At 36.3% G+C, this 19,292-nt stretch overlaps 1 protein-coding gene across 1 annotated transcript in view; it reads left to right on the forward strand.

Moving 5' to 3' along the window:
• LOC150091082 (S-formylglutathione hydrolase) overlaps positions 1-18,812 on the forward strand; it is a 128,875-nt gene extending 110,063 nt beyond the window's left edge. Inside the window, exons 7-8 of the mRNA XM_090381713.1 lie at positions 12,752-12,853; positions 18,571-18,812. Of these exons, the coding sequence (XP_090237839.1) occupies positions 12,752-12,853; positions 18,571-18,651 (183 nt within the window). The 3' untranslated portion in view covers positions 18,652-18,812. The remainder of the gene's footprint in view (positions 1-12,751; positions 12,854-18,570) is intronic.
• The last annotated feature ends 480 nt before the right edge of the window (positions 18,813-19,292 follow it).

Consider the following 19,292-nt stretch of genomic DNA (forward strand, 5'->3'; position numbering starts at 1 on the left):
GCTGCTGTCTTTACAGACAGCATTACATCAGAGCAGATTCCCTCTGAATGCAGCATATTTACTGCAGAGCTGCTCGCTATAGAGTTAGCCTTGGATCACATTAGTAAATGCGAATACCAACGGTTCATTTTGTATACCGACGCTCTCAGCGTGTTACAGGCTTTAATATCTGTGAGATATAATTCTCATCCAGTTCTGTCTAGCATTCAGCAGAAGATTCACTTCCTCCGAGAACGTGAATATGATATCCGCTTCTGCTGGATTCCCAGCCACATTGGGATTAAGGGAAATGATTTGGCTGACAATGCAGCCAAATCAGCAGTTCCCAATAATAATCGCTGCCTGTCAGTCCCTTATACAGACTGCAGGCGAATAATACACGAAAAGATACACTCCCAATGGCAGGATTCGTGGAATAGACAGACTGCGAATAAATTATATCTTATAAAGCCTTTTATTGAACCGTGGCAGTCTAGTCTGCGCAGGAATCGTAAAGAGGAAGTTGTTCTCGCCCGGACCCGCATAGGACATAGTCATTTGACTCATTCGTTTTTGCTGAGGGCTGATGACCCTCCTATGTGTGAGTCCTGTGGCACAATTTTATCAATTAGACACATTTTAGTTGACTGTCCAGATTTTAGCAATATCCGTTTTACCGCTTTTAACCATCTGACTGAGCCGTATACACTCAGTCAGATTTTATCTGACAATGACAATGTGTCTGCTATTTTTAGCTTTTTGAAAGCAATAAACGTTTTTAATCGTATTTAAAATTCATGTTATTATTATTTCGTTTATTGATTTATCATTGTAATTAGATCTGGACACGGTGGCCTAATTAATTAGGTCACTGAGATGTTAAATTTTTATATATTACCTGGTCTTGGCGCATTATAGCCTTAGATGCTAATGCGCCAATAAAACCAAACCAAACCAAACCAAACCTTTTCTTTTTTGTATTCATATGTGAGAAGTCCTGATTCCCATTCTTAGCTTTTTTTCAATGCTTTCTTGTAATCAGCTTCCACTCGACTTACCCCATTAGTGATTTTGTTACATATTCTCTTATAATGTAAATTATCAGAGGACACAGAACCCTACATAAGTACAAACTACTCTGCAATCAAATCACCAGGGTGATTAGGCAAGCTAAGGCAGATTATGAGCAGTGTTCAGCTAAGAATGCAAATAAAAGTAGCCAATAATTCTTTGTTGATGTTAACACTGTAAGGAAAAGGATGGCACAGTGGTTAGGATCATCTGACTGAGAAGAAAGTGGAATGACAATTGTTGAATCTAAAAGAAATGAAGCACCTGGAAGTTTATGGAGTCTATTGACAGTTCCTATCTTCCTATCAATAGATAATTGACAGACAATCATTGATGTCTGTCAATTGTCTATTGACAGACAATAAATGATTTCAATTGTAAGAGAATATGTAACAAAGTCACTGCTGGAGTGAAACACAAGAAAGAAGGTAGTAAATCCAATAGGTCCCTTAAATTGGTTCTAGTGGGTGGTCCATAGAAAGCCTGGTAGACATGGCAGATGAGCTGAATGGATACTTATCAGTATTTACAATTGAAAGCAGGCTTGAAACTCTGGGAGTGTCAAGATGTCGGAACTGCTGTAAAATAAGTAATATAATTAGCATTAGCAAGGGCACACGATGCAAGAAAGCAAGCTTATATAGCATCAGCAAATAAAAAAAAAAAAAAAAAAACGCATCCCATTCTCATTTCACCCATCCATTTGTTCCAAATGTTTGTCTAGTTCTGCCTTGAATCTGTTTAAGCTATCAACTTCTACAGTGACCGATGGAAGTTTGTACCAGCACTCAACCACCTGCTGGCTGGCTGGCTAAAGGCAAACTTCCGCACATCTATCCTACAATTGGCTTTCCTCAATTTGAATGTATGCCATCTCAGGTGATTATTCTGAGCAAGAAGAAGAATCCCATCAGCATTGAGCATGCTCAAAGCATTCAAGGATTTATGCATCTCAATCAGATCACTTCACAGGTGCTTAGTCTCCAGACACTGTAATTTGCAAAACTTAAGCCTTTCTTCATAAGAGCACCCCTTTTGTTCCATTCACTAATCTTGTTGCCCTTCTCTTCCTGGCGCCTCCGTAGCCAGGTGGGCAGGAGTAGCAGTGAGTAGCACACACTTCTTGATTAGACCGGGGTTCGAGCCCGTGACCACCAAATACAGAGGATGGAGGATGCGGAAAGGTCAGGGAATGACCACCACATATTCCCGGAGCAATATTACTACTACTACTTAGCTACATGGTGCAAGGAAGCCTGAGGCTTATGCTGCACCAACCTAAAAAAAAAAAAATTCCCGAGTTACCCTGAGAGAGAGAGAGAGAGAGAGAGAGAGAGAGAGAGAGAGAGAGAGAGAGAGAGAAGGGAATCACCAAGAAAGAGAAAAATAATGATATGGCCTTAGTTGCTAATGTTCCTAAAAACCAAATAACCAACAAACAAACCTTCCCTTTCTGTACATATTGTACTCCGCAAATTCCAATTCTGCAATGCTTATGTCTGTGTGACACCACATCTCTGATATCCCAACAGTATCTGCCTTTGATGTCTTGATTAGCACTTCAAGCTCATCAAATTTATTAACTATACTCCTAGCATTGGTGTACATGCAAGTATACATGCACCTGTTTCTACTCTTAGTTACCCTAACACAGCCCATGTATTTACTTGTTCCACTATGACTCCCAGCAGTCCTGGAAATTCCCATTGCCTTGCTTTCCAGGCTGCTTCTCAATTACATTTCAATAGAAGCAGTGCAAGAATCACTTTCACCTCTGTCAGCGGCTACTGTTAATCTATTAGCCCGTGTAAATCCCCCAAGCTAGCAGTTTTCCTACCCACCTAACTCTGCCTCAATAGCATCAGCAAATATTCTTGCACCCTTTCTATTTAAGTGTATCCCATCCCTGTAGAAGCAGTCTCTCCTGTTAACAAGCACAGACCAGGCTGAGAAAAATCTACCCCTTGAGCCTTGCACAATCTCTCCAAGGCCGAATTGATCGACAAGACTTTATCCTGTACTCTCTCCTATCGTCTCTGGGCAGAATTGCAGACACTTTCAAATTCGACCCTAACTCACTGCTTTTTTTCAACATTGACCTGTACTTGTTAAGTAATTCCGCCAGTCTCCTACTCTTAATATCATTAGTGCCAACGTGCACAACAATATCACCCTTTGTGCCCTTAAAAGATGATATCCGCTCTACAACATCATCAACCTTTGCCCTTGGCAAACATACCCTGATCCTGTTCCACCTATCCTTTTTGTACGATATTCCCAGTTTCCCTGACAATAGTCACCAACAACAACTAGTTCCTTTGGGACCAGCGCATTCTGCTTTGGGGTTTGCCGCTGTGTTGTGTGATGCTCAAGTGCAAGCTCTAGCATTGATGGGTCCCTCAATTTAAATCCTTCCACCCTGTCCTTCAAGCTCTCTTATAGACCCATAACAACGCAGAGTTGGCACCTGATTTCCTCACACTTCTTACATCGCGCGCACACACACACACACACACACACACACACACACACACACACACACACACACATACAGTGTGCGTGTATGTGTGTGTATGTCCCCTTGGCAGTATCATGTCCCGTTCCTGATTGCTCCACAAACATCAAACAAGCAGTGCATTTCAAAAGGTGGTGATTCAGAGGACAACTGCCCCATTCAGTTCTCCCCTGAACAACAGCACTCTCATTAGTTTGAGCCTTTTGCTTTGCTTCTCTGGTCTGAGTCATGATTTCTATTCAATTTGAAATAAAATTCCAATACAAAATATAACTCTAAACTTATATCCCAATGCAGTTATAATGCTATATACAGGGTGTCTCAAAAATACACGGCATAACTTCAGGAATGAGTTCCTCATATGTAGACAATAAAAATATTTTATATCAACATAGTTCCGGAAATGCTTGGTTCCCGAGTTAGGTCTGTCTATGACACTAAACTGTTCACATAGTAATTGTTCAGAATGTCCACATTCTGCCTGAATACAGGCCTCACATCGACGTCTCGTGGACTTGCGAAGACGATGCCAAATTCCTGGCATGTTTCATGTTGTCTCACAACCTGCCACAATTTGATTGTGGAGACTTTCCACATCAGCTACTGAGTCGAATACACCAATGACTTTAAATGGCCCCACAAGAAGAAATCTAGTGGGTTTAAATCAGATGAGCGTGGAGGCCAGGCAGTTGGTCCACCTCTACCTATCCATCTACCAGGAAACCTTTAATTCAGATAATTGCGGGCTAGGTGGCTGAAATGTGCGGAAGCACCATCATACATGAAGTGTGCTTGTTGGCAAATGATCAGTGGTGTGTCGTCCAAGAAATCAGGTATGTTGTTTTCCAGAAAGTTTCTGTACGCCTGCCCTGTGAGTTTGTTTGGAAGTACAGGGGACCCAAATAACTTATCACCAAAAACACCTGCCCACATGTTGAGGCTGTTGGTGATGTGATGGAAGAATTGCATGTGGGTTTTCCTCAGCCCATACATGCTGATTGTGAAAGTTTTGGATCCTGTCTCATGTGAACTGTTCTTCATCTGTGAATATCACTAAGGCAGGAAAGTGAGGAGTTGTACCACGCTGCTGCAAAAACCACTGGCAGAACATTACTCGTGCAGGGTAATCTGCTGGTAACAAGGCCTGTACCCATTGCAGATGGTAAGGATACAGTTGGTGTTCTCGCAACACTTTCCAAATAGTCGAACGTTGAACAGCCAGTTGCACTGCTATTCTGCATGTGCTGATTCTAGGAGTGGCGTGCAAAACATCCAAAATCTCCTCCTCTACTTCAGGAGTCATAGATCTTGGTCATCCTCTGTCGGTAGCATGAGGTGTAAAGGTCCCATGTTCACAAAGGCGGTGATGGATACCTTCAAATGTTTTCCTGTCTGGACATCTTTCGTGGTACAAACGATGAGCCTCCAGAGCAAACTGTACATAAAGTGCATATCCGCTTGCTCCTGATTTGAGTATATGCTTGGAATGGAAAACCACCAGATTCTGTCAGTACTTTTACCTTGTGATGAAGGAAATCACCTGTGGGAGATAAGGCATTCCTGTTAACTCGGGAACCAAGCATTTCCGGAACTATGCATTTCCGGATATAAAATATTTTATTGTCTATGTATGAGGAACTCATTCCTGAAGTTATGCCGTGTATTTTTGAGACACCCTGTATATGTATTTCAGTATCGAATATTATCTCGAGTTACGTTATGACTTTCTTATCTCCTGTCAAGTTATATGTATTAATTTATAATGTTACGTTTGTAAAAACTAGGTCGTTATATGTATTTAGTTAAAAAAGTACAACTTAATTGACAATGATATTTAATAAGATTAGTAAATTTTACTGATTAATTGATACTGCTATACTCACTATCTAGTTTTCTGTTGAACCTTACGCTATCTGGTTCGGGGTACATGTATCGTATAACAATGGCAGCAAGTTACGAATTTACCTTGTGTCCGTAGATTTACCTATGGACACGAGGTATTAATTACCTTCAAAATTGCACTATCTAATTTAAAAATAAACCACGGGGCTTGACTAGGTCCATAAGCTACTTATAGAAAATAATTTAATCTAACAATTAAGTCAATAAACCGGCTAAATATAATTAAAAACGGCGTTCGCGGGAGCTGTAAAACTTGTCCAACATGTGGATTAGATACCCTTACCGATACTAAGTAATACCTACAAAATCTCTAAGTTCAAATTAAACTAAAGTATAGTTACTAGGAATATAAAGCAACTCTAGAAAATAAATTAATATGCCAGTTTAAGTCAAAAAAAAAAATTTAAGAAAACTTCTTTATGAGCTGGAGCTGTAAAAACTTTGCCTGTTCACGTGTACTCTCATACCCAACTCCATAATGATCTCACACAAGCATTTTCTAGATAAGCTACTGAGATTAAAGAAGAGTAAGGCTGCAGGAGTTGTTGGCATATATTATTATAATAAAAAGGCTCCATGTGAGTGTATCAAACCATTGGGAATGCTAATGAGCTTGTCATTAGAATCTGGGAAGATCCCCTTGGACTACAGAAGTGATGTCTCTCACTCACGAAGGCAGTGCCAAAGAGTTATTAGGTAAGTGATGTCTCTCACTCACGAAGGCAGTGCCAAAGAGTTATTAGGTAACTACAGGCCACTGAGTTTGACTTCTGTAGTAGGAAAGATCATAGTCTGTGGTTAAGGATGCCATTCAGGACCATCTGGAGAAGTATGGAATCTTGTACAGATCCCAGCATGGGCTTATTAAGATGAGGCTATGCCTAACCAATCTGGTAAATTAGTATGATGTAGTCATGAAGCAGTTGGATGCAGGCAAAAACTTTGATATTATATATAAAAACTTTAGTAAAGCTTTTGATGTGATCCCTCATAGAATGCTACTGTGTAAACAGGAAGAAGTTGAAGTTACTGGTAAGGTCCTACCTGGATTGAAGGATGGCTAAAAGATAGGAGACAGAGGGCTGCTATAAAAGTATGTCTTCAGGATGGACCATCATAACAAGTGAGATTCCCTCAGGAATCTGTTGTTCCCTCCTCTTTCTAATTTTCATAAATGATATTGATAAGGGTATCTGAGACAAGGTGTCTCAAGTTTGCTAATAATTTGAAAGTGGGAAGGAAGTTAACAATCTTAAACCTAAGCCATGTTATGAAAGTTTTGAATCGGTTCCACATATGGTCCAAATGTTGAAACTAAAGTTTAATGCTTCTTAAGGTAATGCCATGTATTTGGAGTAAAGAAACTCTGGAGTCACATATAAATTAGGGAGAGAGGAGTTAAAAGTGGTTCAAGGTGAAAAAAAGACTCGGGTGTTATGATTCAATCTTACATGAAACTTTCTCTGCGCTGTAAACAGGCAGGTAGAGAGGCACGTGGAGTCCTTTTTTTTTTTTTTGATATATAGTTATCTTTGCTAGTAGGGAGAAGAGCATGATTATTCCTCTTTATTAATGTGCTGCGATTAGATTGCATTGTGAATATTGTATGCAGTTCTGGAGACTGCATCTAAAAAATGACATAGAACTTTTGGAGAGGGTTCAGAGAAGGGCTACCAGATTTCTGACAAATGTAAAGCAATGCACATATGAAGAATGAAGTGGATTGTGAAGTTTTGCAACTGAACATCTAAGAGGTGGTCTATCGAATTGTGGTGTATAAGGCACTGAAGGGATTGAGTAAAATGAATGAGGAAGGAAAGTCTGTTCTCTCTTGAGGGTGAAACATGAACCAGAGGAGAGACATAGATACAAAATCTCAGGAAATAACAGAAGGTTGAATCTCATGAACAAATTGGATGATTAACTTGTCAGAAAGGGAATAGTATGAATATTCTGGGTTTTTTTTTTTTTTTTTTTTGACTGATGCATAAAAGGTTTTGTTCTTTACATCATTATGTCTTATTATTATTATTAGCCATATGGTGCAAGGAAGCCTGAGGCTTATGCTGCACCAGCCAAAAAAAAATTAGCTAGCCTGAGAGAGAGAGAGAGAGAGAGAGAGAGAGAGAGAGAGAGAGAGAGAGAGAGAGAGAGAGAGAGAGAGAGAGAGAGAGAGAGAGAGAGAGAGAGAGAGAGAGAGAGAGAGAGAGAGAAGGGAATCACCAAGAAAGTATCCAGCTCAAGACCCTGGGTATGCAAAGCCCCTACTGATACCATCCAATTTTGTTAAAAGCAGCAGCAAAAAAGCCAACAAGCAAACCTTTAGCCATAACTATGAGAGCATCCTTGGATTCAGGGATAGGATCTGGAGACGTGCAAACATCTTTCCTCTCCACAAAGTGGCATCAATGAATAAAGTGAGTAATTACATACCTGAAAGCTTGACTTGAGTTCCAAGGAAAATAATGGAGCCATTCTTTAAAGAAATATTACAGGATTATCTTGTCAGGAATTATATGGAAAACACAGTCATGGATTAGTTAAAGGTAGTTCTTGTCTGACCAATCTGATTAGCAACTATGACACAGCAACAAGGAAACTAGATGCAAAAAAATTAATATCATATACATCAATTTCATCAAACCTTTTAACAGTGTTGCATGTGAAAAACAGCCCTACAGATTGGAGCAGTAGCATTAGGAACAAGTTACCGCTATGAATAAATAAGATGGTTGAGTGGTATAAGACAGAGTGGCTGTAAAATGGGGAACTGCTCTTTTTGGACTACTATTATCAGTGGTGTCATTCAGCATTATAGGCTTCCATCAGTTTTATTTTGATTAAGGCATATCAAGCTTATTGTATAAGTTTGCAGATAATGCATACAAAATGTGGCTATTAAATAACATGACTGTGTGCACAGCCACTACATGCCAAGTGCCACTTGTGAAACAAAGGCACAGTAGTTCCCTAGTTGTCTGCCAAGTCGTGTTTCAACACATTCATTTGTTTGCAGTGAGACAGGTTTTCATTTCCCTGTGTTTTTGCAGTTTGCCAGAAAAATGACAGATGAGAGAATCAAACAACAAATCAGCCTCAAATTTTTAACAGAACTAAAGAATACACCAACTGAAATTTGAGTTCTTACGTCAATTTAATGGGGAAGATATGTTAAGAGCTCACATGTTTGAATGGTAAAGAAGACTTGGAAGGAAGAGAGAGAATGTGGAAGACAATAAATAACCAGGCCATCTGATATCCATGAAAACTGATGAAAATATGAACTGGGTGAGGACATTGATTAGAAGAGATTGTCGTTTAAGCATTAAAATGGTTGCATCAGAACTCAATATGGACAAAGAAACTGAAAAATTAACTGAAAATTTAGGCATGAGAAGAGTGTGTACCAAGATGATGCCAAAAATTTCGAATGAAGATCAAAACTAAGAAAATGAGAAGACTCCAAGTTTGTGAAGATGTTCTGAAAAAAAATTGAGGAGGATCCAGGCTTTCTGAGTACTGTAATTGCTTGTGATGAAAGTTGGCTGTTCCAGTATGACCCAGAAACTAAAGGACAGTCATTGCAGTGGAAGACAAAACAATTCCCCAAACCAAAAAAAAAAAAAACAGCAAGAATATCAAAAAAAAAAAAAATTAAAACCATACTTCTTCTTTTCTTCGATATTATTGAAAATATTATGGCTGAATATGTCCCACCAAATCACACTGTCAATCAAACATACTACATTGAAGTTCTGAAGACCACATGAAAAAATTTGAAGTAAGAGTTCTGAATTGTGGAAGGACGGTTGGATACTCCATCAAGACAGTGCTCCAGCACACGATGTTGCTCTCTGTTCACCAGTTTCTGGCCAAAAAACAAATTCCTGTGTGTGATCATGCACCCTACTTGCCAGACCTATCCCTTTGTGACTTTTTTTTTCTCTTCCCTGAACTTAAAAGTGTGCTTAAGGGAATCCATTTTTAGTCCATTGAAGACGTTAAAAAAAAAGACCTGAAATATTAAAAGGGCTTACAGAAGATGACTTCCAGAAATGTTTGTGCTTGGAAGAAATGTATAGAACAGTGTGCACAAGCCCAAAGCAATTTTTGAAGCATTATTTTGAAGGGGATAACTTGTAAAGTATGAAATATTTCATTATGTTTATTTTATTACAACAGTCTCTTTATTTAATAGCCATACCTTGTAAGTTGGCAGGATAGTTAATGACAGCAATCAATGCATACCACTGCAAGTCCTAGCAAAATTAAGCACATGGACAGAGAATTGGCATCTGAGATTTAACATTGATATTTGCAAGGTACTTCGTATGAGTAGTAATCCCGGAGTGACATACCAGTTTGGTGGTACCACACTGAAGGTGGCAGAGAATGAAAGAGATCTAGGGGTATTTGTACTGACCAACCTGAACAACAGTGCAGACTTGTTACTAGGACAGCTCATGAGGTTCTGTTAATAGTATACAGGAACGTTGCCAGCAGGGACATGGAGATGATCATCCCATTTTATAAACCAATGGTTAGGCTTCAACTTGATCACTACATGCAGGTCTTTGAGCTTCATTTTAAGAAGGATGTGGAACTGTTAGAATGGATGCAGAGGAGAGCATCAAGGGTATAAAAAGTATTTTTACCCTGAAATACTTCAGTTCTGCAAATTGCAGTGCTTGAAGACTAGGCACCTGCTGGGAGACCTGATGGTAGTGTTTAAGGCTTTAAATTGATTGAGTAAACTAAATTCTGATGGCATCTTTATTCTTTATCAGATGACTCACATAAGGGTACAAAAACTGAAATCAAAAAAGGATGGTTGTAGAACAGATGTGCAAAGAATTTGCTTACAGCCAGAGAGAGATTGGAACAAACTTCCATCCTGGGTTATGGAATAAATTAAATGTATTTATAAATTTAAGTTAAGGTATGTCTAGCATTTCCTTAAAAATTTAAGGAAAAGTTAGAAAAATTATTAGAGGGGTATAGACAGATGAGGTGGGTAGTGGGTTTTTTTTTTTTTTTTTAATAACAGTAAAAAAAAATATTACTTTTATTAAGTCAGAATCATTGTCTATAACTGTCCCATGCTTGTTTTGTTTGCTTAGTTAAACTCTTAATCTCACTTTTCACCCATTTTGGTGTCTTATGTTTCTGTACCTTAACCATTGGTGCAAATACATTTGTGGCTTCAAGAATAAATCCTTTGAATATTTTTCAATACTTATTTGTATTGGACACCATATAGTAGTCTTCTCATTTAATTAAGTCTAAGAAATATGTCTTTTATATTCTCCTCTCTTGAAATTGAAACTCTTGCCTTTACTTCTGTCCACATAGGTTTCTTTATATAAAACTCATGTTCTGGTCTCATAGCCTGCATCGGTTCCTCCATTTCCAGGTTTTTGGTACAACTAGGTTCCTTAGTAAGAACTGGATATAGGATTCCCTTGTACCCTCTTGGACATGCTGGGATAAGCAACAGTCATCCAGTTTGTTTAGAAAACTGTTTCCTTGTAATATATTTCTGAACTATATATGGTTGAGGTCACCTACAGTGAAGCAATCATACTTACTAGTACATTCAGTCTGCCTTAAAAGATTTTTGTAATACTCTTTAGAGTCATTTGGCCTGTAATATACTCCTGAGTAGTGGGGGAAAGAGATCACTAATTAGCAACACATACAACATACCCAATATCCTTTTGATGAAATAGACCATGCATTGAAGAAAATGAAGAACCAAAAAGCCCCAGGTGAAGATGAAGTTACTGTAGAGTTGTTAAAATTAGGAGGACAAGACATGACACTGAAACTGGCAGAACTCTTCACAAAATACATTAGGAAAGGTGTGACGCCTAAGGAGTGCAATAATGCAATCATAATTTGCTACATGAGAAGGAGTAAATCAAAAGTTGGAAATTATAGACCAATTAGCTTGTCACACATCTATGACAAGCTAATTGGTTAGCTTGTCATAGATGTGTGACGACACTAACAGATTAGAAAGAACACTTGATGGGAGTCAGCCAAAAGAGCAAGCTGGTTTTAGGATAGGATTCTCAACTATGGATCATCTTCATGTAATATCACAGCTAATGGAAAAAGCAAGTGAATATAAAACACCATTATGCATGTCATTTGTGGATTGTTTGTTATTTGGTTTTTAGGAGCATTAGCAACTAAGGTCATATTACTCCGGGGATATGTGGTAGTCATTCCCTGACCTTTCTGCATCCTCCATATTTGGTGGTCACTGGCTTGAACCCTGGTCTAATCAAGAAGCACGTGCTATGCACTACTGCTCCTGCCCACCTGGCTACGGAGGCACCATTTATGGATTATGAAAAGGCTTTTGACTCCATACAGCATGAGGTAATGCTTCAGGCACTGTAAAAACAAGGCATATTTTGAAGAAAATATATGAGAACACTACCTCCTAAAGAACCCTGTTCATGGCAGTAATTTGTCGCTAATACCATACTGCTCCAATTTATGTAGTTGTCTTCTGTGTGAAGCAGTATCAGATACTTTACTGAAATCCAAGTATGTGATGTCAAAATTACTTTTTGCTTCCAGTTCCTTTGTTGTGGAACTGGATGCAAAAAGATAATTTCAATAGAAGATTTATGTCCAAGTGACCATAAGCAGATATCAGAAAAGCTATTTCCTCACTGAAAAAAACCTAACCTGCTAACTCCACAGGTTGGGGTTCCTTGTAATAATAAAAAATATTAATTGTTTCACTGAAGTGATGGACATAACAGATTTTCTTACTCTATTGCTAAAAGCGATAGTAAAACTAAGCTAGATGTGTGAATATATTCAGAAGATAACAGAAAAAATAAAATAAAAATAACTTGTTTCACCAACAAATAAAATGTTGAAGTCTTGCACTGGTTCTCCACCTCACAATTAAAATTGGACAAACTTCTTACACTAAAAACAATAAATGCAAATGATAAACTGCTAACAGCAATAGATGTGTGGATTTTGTGTACAGTATATGGATACCACCTCAGAAGAATAGTGAAATTCCTGAAACATCTTGGTTTAATAACAATCCACTTCCCCCTTCTCCCCCATTATTCTCCTCAGATAATTTCATATAAAACTGTAGTTCCTAAAAATTCTTCCATGGCTCTATGCAGCCTTGTGTATTCTTTTAAACTATTTCTGTTCCTGCATAAAATGTATAATACCCTTCCCACCACAATATATTTTAAATGTACTGGAATATTAATGAGAAATTTTTGTTTATTATATATATAGGGGAAGGACGACAAGTTCTTAGCAGAGGGTGAACTGTTACCTGACAATTTCATTGCTGCTTGTGCTGAAAGCAAAATGCCTGTTGTATTCAGAATGCAAGAGGTATGATATTATAGTTTCATTTGCATTTTTGATCTCTTTGCATTTAATTTCTTTCACTTATTCTATTTGCCATTTACAAAAATACACTAGCGTGTGATTGTGTTTAAATGTTTTCCTCTTTTCTCTTCTGTTTTTGTTACCACAGGCCTTCTTTTGCAGGCTTGCTATTTCAAACTTTCTCCCTAAATAATTTATTTATTTTTAAATTGATATTTTATTTATTATTATTTCACTTATTTTCCTTACTTCTTATACTCTGATTCTCAGTATATTATTTTCAGTTACTTTCTTACTACAGCATTTCCAATCACAAGGAATGCATTCCAGAAAAGTACAATGGTTAGCAAACTAAGATCCTATAGAACAGTGGTGTCCAACCTGCAGGATGGATCCAGCCCACAAATAATTTTTATAATGCCCGTGTGGAAAATGAACTAAAACGGCATCGATCGCCACTACGTGTACAGGCATGCAAGCGTCCAGCTCGGCTGTATCAAACATGTACATGTGGTTCAGTGCAGTCATATATACGCCAAATACAGTTATGTATTTTGATATAGCTTGTTCATTGCATTGAATTAATTATTAATTTGGATTGAATTAAAAAAAATCATTCTTAAAAATGTTCCAAAAGGGGAAAATTGTTTTGGAATGTCATGTTTTTGATCCAAGATGAACTGAAGACTATTTCTTCATTGATTATCATGAAAAAGCAATGTGCTTTTTCACGGGAGACTGTGTGAGTTTTTAAAGAATATAATTTAAAACAACACTGATTCCAATCATAAATCTTATGATCAACATAAAGGAGTGCTACAAAAAGAAGTGTTCAAAGTTACAAAACGAATTAAGAAAACAACAAAACATACTGAAAACATATCAGTAAAATTTATCTGCTGTACGTGCCAGTTATCAAGTTGCACATTTGATCGCTTTTGAAAGTAAACCATTCAATGATGGTGAATTGGTTAAGCGTTTTGTTAAATGTTGTGGAAGAAATTTGCCTGGAGAAACGAACAATGATACGAGACGTTAGTTTGTCTCAACAAACAATTATGCGAAGAGTAGAAGATATTTGAAAGAATTTGTTCGAACAACTTTTGGAAAAACATAAAACAAATGAAATATTTTAATGTTGGGCTGTGTCATTTACATCAGTACTGATGTAAATGACACAGCCCAACTCTTCATGTTTATACGTGGAATTAATGATGATTTTGCACCAGTTGAAGATTTAGCTGATCTACAGAGTATGCACGGGTGATATACACATACGTTTTTTTGAAAATTTTTGCCAATCTATCGAAAAGTTAAGATTAAATATTAAAAACCTGGTAGGAGTCACAACTGGTGGTGCAAAAAATATGATTGGTAAAAACATTGGATTTATTGGAAACATTTAACCAAGAAAATGATAGATGTTGGAGCTGAAACTCCGATTGGAATTCACTGCATTGTACATTGGCGCCTCCGTTGCCAGGTGGGAAGGAGCAGCAGTGCGTAGCACACGCTTCTTGATTAGACCGGCGTTCGAGCCCGTCACCACCAAATACGGAGGATGCGGAAAGGTCAGGGAATGACCACAGCATATCCCGGAGCAATATGGCCTTAGTTGCTAATGCTCCTAAATAACAAGCAAACAACAACAAACAGCATTGTACATTAAGAAGCTGTTTATGGGATAGTATTAGATCTTCAACACATTATGAATGTGGTTATTTCAACTGTAAATTGTACAAGATCACATGGCCTTAATGTGGCTGTTGAAACATCACTGAATGTTTCAACACAAAAAAAGGGAACCCAATAAAACAACTATCAAATATAGAGTGGCTGTTTGATATTGCAGTTCATACATGCATTTCTAGTCATTTAAATACTCTAAATTTAAAACTTCAAGGAAAAGGAAAATTGGTCTGATTTGTTTGGTGACTTGAAATCATTTCAGAATAAGTTGTTATTATTTAAATCCCAATTGAGCAAGACAATTTATTGCACTTTGAATGTTATATTGAGCTAAAGAAGAAATATATTTCTAAAGAATCGTTGCCTTTCGTTATTACAATTACCTTGTGACAAGTTTGAAAGTTGATTTTCTGATATAAAATCCCATGAAAAAACATAAGCTTTTGTTTGAGAACCCATTTACTTCTGTGGCTGAAAACTACAATCCCAGATTACAACTTTAAATTATTGATCTTCAATCCAAAATGTGATTCAAAGATAAGTATATAGACTGCAAAAAAACTATTTGAATTCTACAAGTCTTTCCCATCTGAATATTTTCTCCTAATAAAAGAAAATGCCATGAAAATGCTGCTTTGTTCAGATCAGCGTATATTTGCAAGCAGATTTTTTTCACTCATAAAATCAAATAAATATTTAAAAAGAAACCGAATAACAGAGGAGCAATTTTTTTTTTTTTTTTTTTTATGAAAACCCCAAACACAAGAGGTATTGGCCTATAGTACTGTGCACGGGTTGGAGATTGAGAAGACGAAAGAAGATATTTGTTGACATTAGACTTCAAGTTCTGTAGACTGTAATTTTCAAGAAACACGTATGAAGAAAGGTTGTTCCAAAAAGTTGGTTCTGTGAGTTTGAAGTTGGACAGTACATGGATGTTGGCTGGTGGTGGCACGTGTTCAGACTGTTTTGAAAGAGAGCAGGAATAATAGAAGCCAATTCAGAAGAACAGTGCCCGTGGAAGTATCTGTAGAAAAGGCATCCAGAAGAAACAGTACGTCAATGAGACAGCGAGTGGAGAGACTCTGTTAGAGAAGTCATTAATTAACCTAACTGCCCTCTTCTGAATGGAATCTACATAGTGCCATGTATATATGTAAATAGGATACACTTCGCATTCTTGGTGTCTTACGGCGTAGAAAACTTGTACCCACCGGTTTGCAAATTACAGTGTATCATTTTTTTTTTTTTTTTTTTTTAATTTATAGTTAAATTCATTTAAATTTACTTAGGTTCACGCTGAGATAACATGCAAATTCAGCTCAAGGTCCTACTATAGGAACGGGTTTGCGATCCCGGGCATACCCGAGCCACAACTTATATCTTGTAATGTCTTTAAACTGTCCTACACTCTTTATTTTTATTTCTCCGAAATTATTAGGGCAATCCGAGGACGTAGGAGAAACTATTTCTTATCTATACCACTATTTTTCGCCTTTGTGGAGTTCAGGTTCTATTATTCCTACTCCTTTAGTTTTTCTTCTTACTATCTGCATGTTTCTCTATGCGTTAATTTAATTATTTATTTTTACTGTATCCATCACATAGGGGGGGACCACATTATTTTGACGACTATTACATTATGTCCTAGATACGGTCAATATGTAGTATGTATTATATATTTAATCTTATTTTAATCATTAAATTACGTTCTCTGTCGGGTCAACGATGATTAATATATGCTTACATTTATATTTTACTTATATTTCTTACCTTTGATTCTAATATTTCTAAATTTTCTTAACTTTTATTATCATCTTTCGATTTATTTATATTCGATTTACATTCGGCCTATACTGGTTTATATTTGGTTTAGATTTAAATTACTTAGCATATATTGATCATCACAGAAACAGAGAACCTCTTGTCGTTTTTTGCCTTCATTCTGGGTGGTTGGCCCCAGTTGAAGTCATCTAGATTGTCGGTAAAAAGCGATAATAATTTATTTTTGCGTTTTCTTAGGTCCCTGATGGTATTATTATTGGATTGATTTGCTTATTCTAATGGTTCTTTATATTATCCTTAATATTCTATATATATATATATATATATATACACACACAAACACACACACACACACACACACACACACATACAAATATTATAAATATATACTACTATATACAGTAATTACTGTAATAACTAATTTACAAATTATTAATGTTACACTTTACAATCAGTACAAAATGCATAATCTTCATATTCTTGTTTAGTATTGTATTCTGAATATTCATATTCTAATACAGTACGATTTATATACAGGCACTCCCCAACTCATGTAATACTCGACTTAACGTAAATTTCACGTTACATAAGTTTTTGTTGGCCAGTGCAAACTGACAAAAAATATAGAAACTTACTTTCCATCCTGTAGGAATAAATGGAGGTATTGTGAAAATATCGTAATGCGAACCCAATAGGGAAAAAAAACACATACATATATTAGATTAGATACATACAAAAAGCTTTCAGTTGTTTTTGTCAACTACCTCAGTCAAACTGACTCTTAACTGTCAGTTTGACTGAGGAAGGTTGACAAAAACAACCGAAAGCTTTTTGTATGTATCTAATCTAATGTGGTTTTTTTTGTTTTTTTCCTATTATTAAACTTGTCATAATTTATTCTGTCACCGTTTCACTCTGTGTCCACAGTAATTCGATATTAATATTACAATGATGAAGGAAAAGTGACCAACAGAAAGTGCAAGAGTGGCAGTGCTAGGAAATGAAACAAAATTGATTTAGAAATGAAGATGAAAATAATTAAGAAGCAGACAAAGTTTGTCATCTATTGCATGGGAATTAGGTCTTGCTGCTTCAACAGTAAATCGTATTTTAAAGGACAGTGCATGTGTAAAGGACCAACACATTTAAGATCAACAGCGATCACAAAAGAGCATTCAGGTGCTATGTTGAAGATGGAAGAGCTATTAATAATATGGATGGAATCGGTATCTGTATTCCCTGAGTCTAATGCCATTCAAGCAAAAGCAAGAAATATTTATGAAGATATTAAGGATAAGTACGGCAAACCCCAAGTCAAGGTGGTAGCAAGCAACAGGTGATTTAATAGGTTCAAGCATCGCACTGGTTTCCACATTAAAGTAAAATTTTTATAATTTTGTACACTTTTGAAATTTTTCCTGCACATGAGATAAAAAAAAATTGAATAAATAATTCTATTTACATGTTTGTCGAACATTTCTTTTTTGCTTCGATCAAATTTGGTGTGCATAGTTGCAAGTGTTGCACATGTCTTTAGGGAAATTCCAACTTATATAGAGTTCTGTGGAATGCAACCCTTACATAAGTTGGGGAGTGGCTGTACAATATACAATTTACTAATGTGATGTTGATTATATACTGTATTGTAAAATTACATTAAACATTCAAACTTTTCTTTGCTCTTTTCTCGATATTATGAACTATCGATATAACTGGTGGTTTTTTTTTTTTTTTTTTTTTCATTTTCATTCCCCTGGGGGGGGCACTATAAACAACTTACTGTTATTTTATTTATCCTTTTAAAATCTAAGGCACTGGCCTAATAAAGCCTTGGAACTTCTAAAATAATCAACTTTCACCTAACCTTTATTACTGCCATGATTATTCTGAGATATTGGGGTTTTACTCATTGGAGAGTTATTAAAATCTAATTAGCTGTTTCTATCTCTGTTTTCATAAATTGATATCATTAAATTGGATAATAATGTTAATTGTAAAATTGAACTTAAAATTAAATGCCTTATTAAATATCATGATGTTCCAGAATTTTATGTTGATAGCAGTTACATTTAGCAAAGAGAAAATATTTATTTAGGCACTGTTAATACTTTGTCCCTCCATACCCTGATATAAATTATTTTCCATGCCATTGTAATGTTCTGTTTATTAACAAGCATAGTTTTTTTTATTGTGGTTAGTTGTATTTTATTAATTAACCTGAATGTTTTCTTATTTTTCCCCTTTAGGGTTATGATCACAGTTACTATTTTGTAGCCACATTTATTCATGACCATGTTTTGCATCATCTGCAGTTTCTGAAAGGATAATCATTGATTTCAATTTTACTTATAGTTCAGAAATTTCTGCTTTTTTTGTAATAAAAGTTTCATATCAAAAAATTATTTTAAACTTTCAATATAATCTGTTTTTTGGTTTCTTTATAAAGTAAAAAAATACTGATTTCAGAATAAAGGCAGTTCAACTACTATTCAGTGCAAATTCTTGTATAAAGAACACACTGCGAGAATTACATACATATTAAGTTAACAATTTGGGCAATTCAAATACAGTAAACTCCCGCTATTTGCGGTATCTGTATTCACGGTTTCGCGATCGCTGATTTAATATAAAATGAAACCTAAAACATGTGAATTTTAAAGCGCCGTGAATATTATCCGCCATACAAAAAACATGGGCGTGGCTAAAATTATCTTTCCCAGTCAAAACAGCACTCAGTGGGTGGGGGGGGTGACAAAATGGCGAGCGTGGATGTTTTTCGCTAATCCTTGTTCGGTATGTGTTATGCGCTTGTAATGGAAGTTTTCGTCGTTTGCTTTTAATTTATATGCTTATAAATTGAATAAATTTATCAATTCATAAATTGATATGCTTACAAAAATGATAAATCTACCATTTTGCAGTGTAAAACAGACTTTTTCGAGTGTGTTAACGGACGAAAGTGACTTTA

Source organism: Mastigoproctus giganteus, chromosome 1, assembly GCF_048544385.1.
Source record: "Mastigoproctus giganteus isolate SK-2022 chromosome 1, ASM4854438v1, whole genome shotgun sequence".
NCBI classification, from domain to species: domain Eukaryota; kingdom Metazoa; phylum Arthropoda; class Arachnida; order Uropygi; family Thelyphonidae; genus Mastigoproctus; species Mastigoproctus giganteus.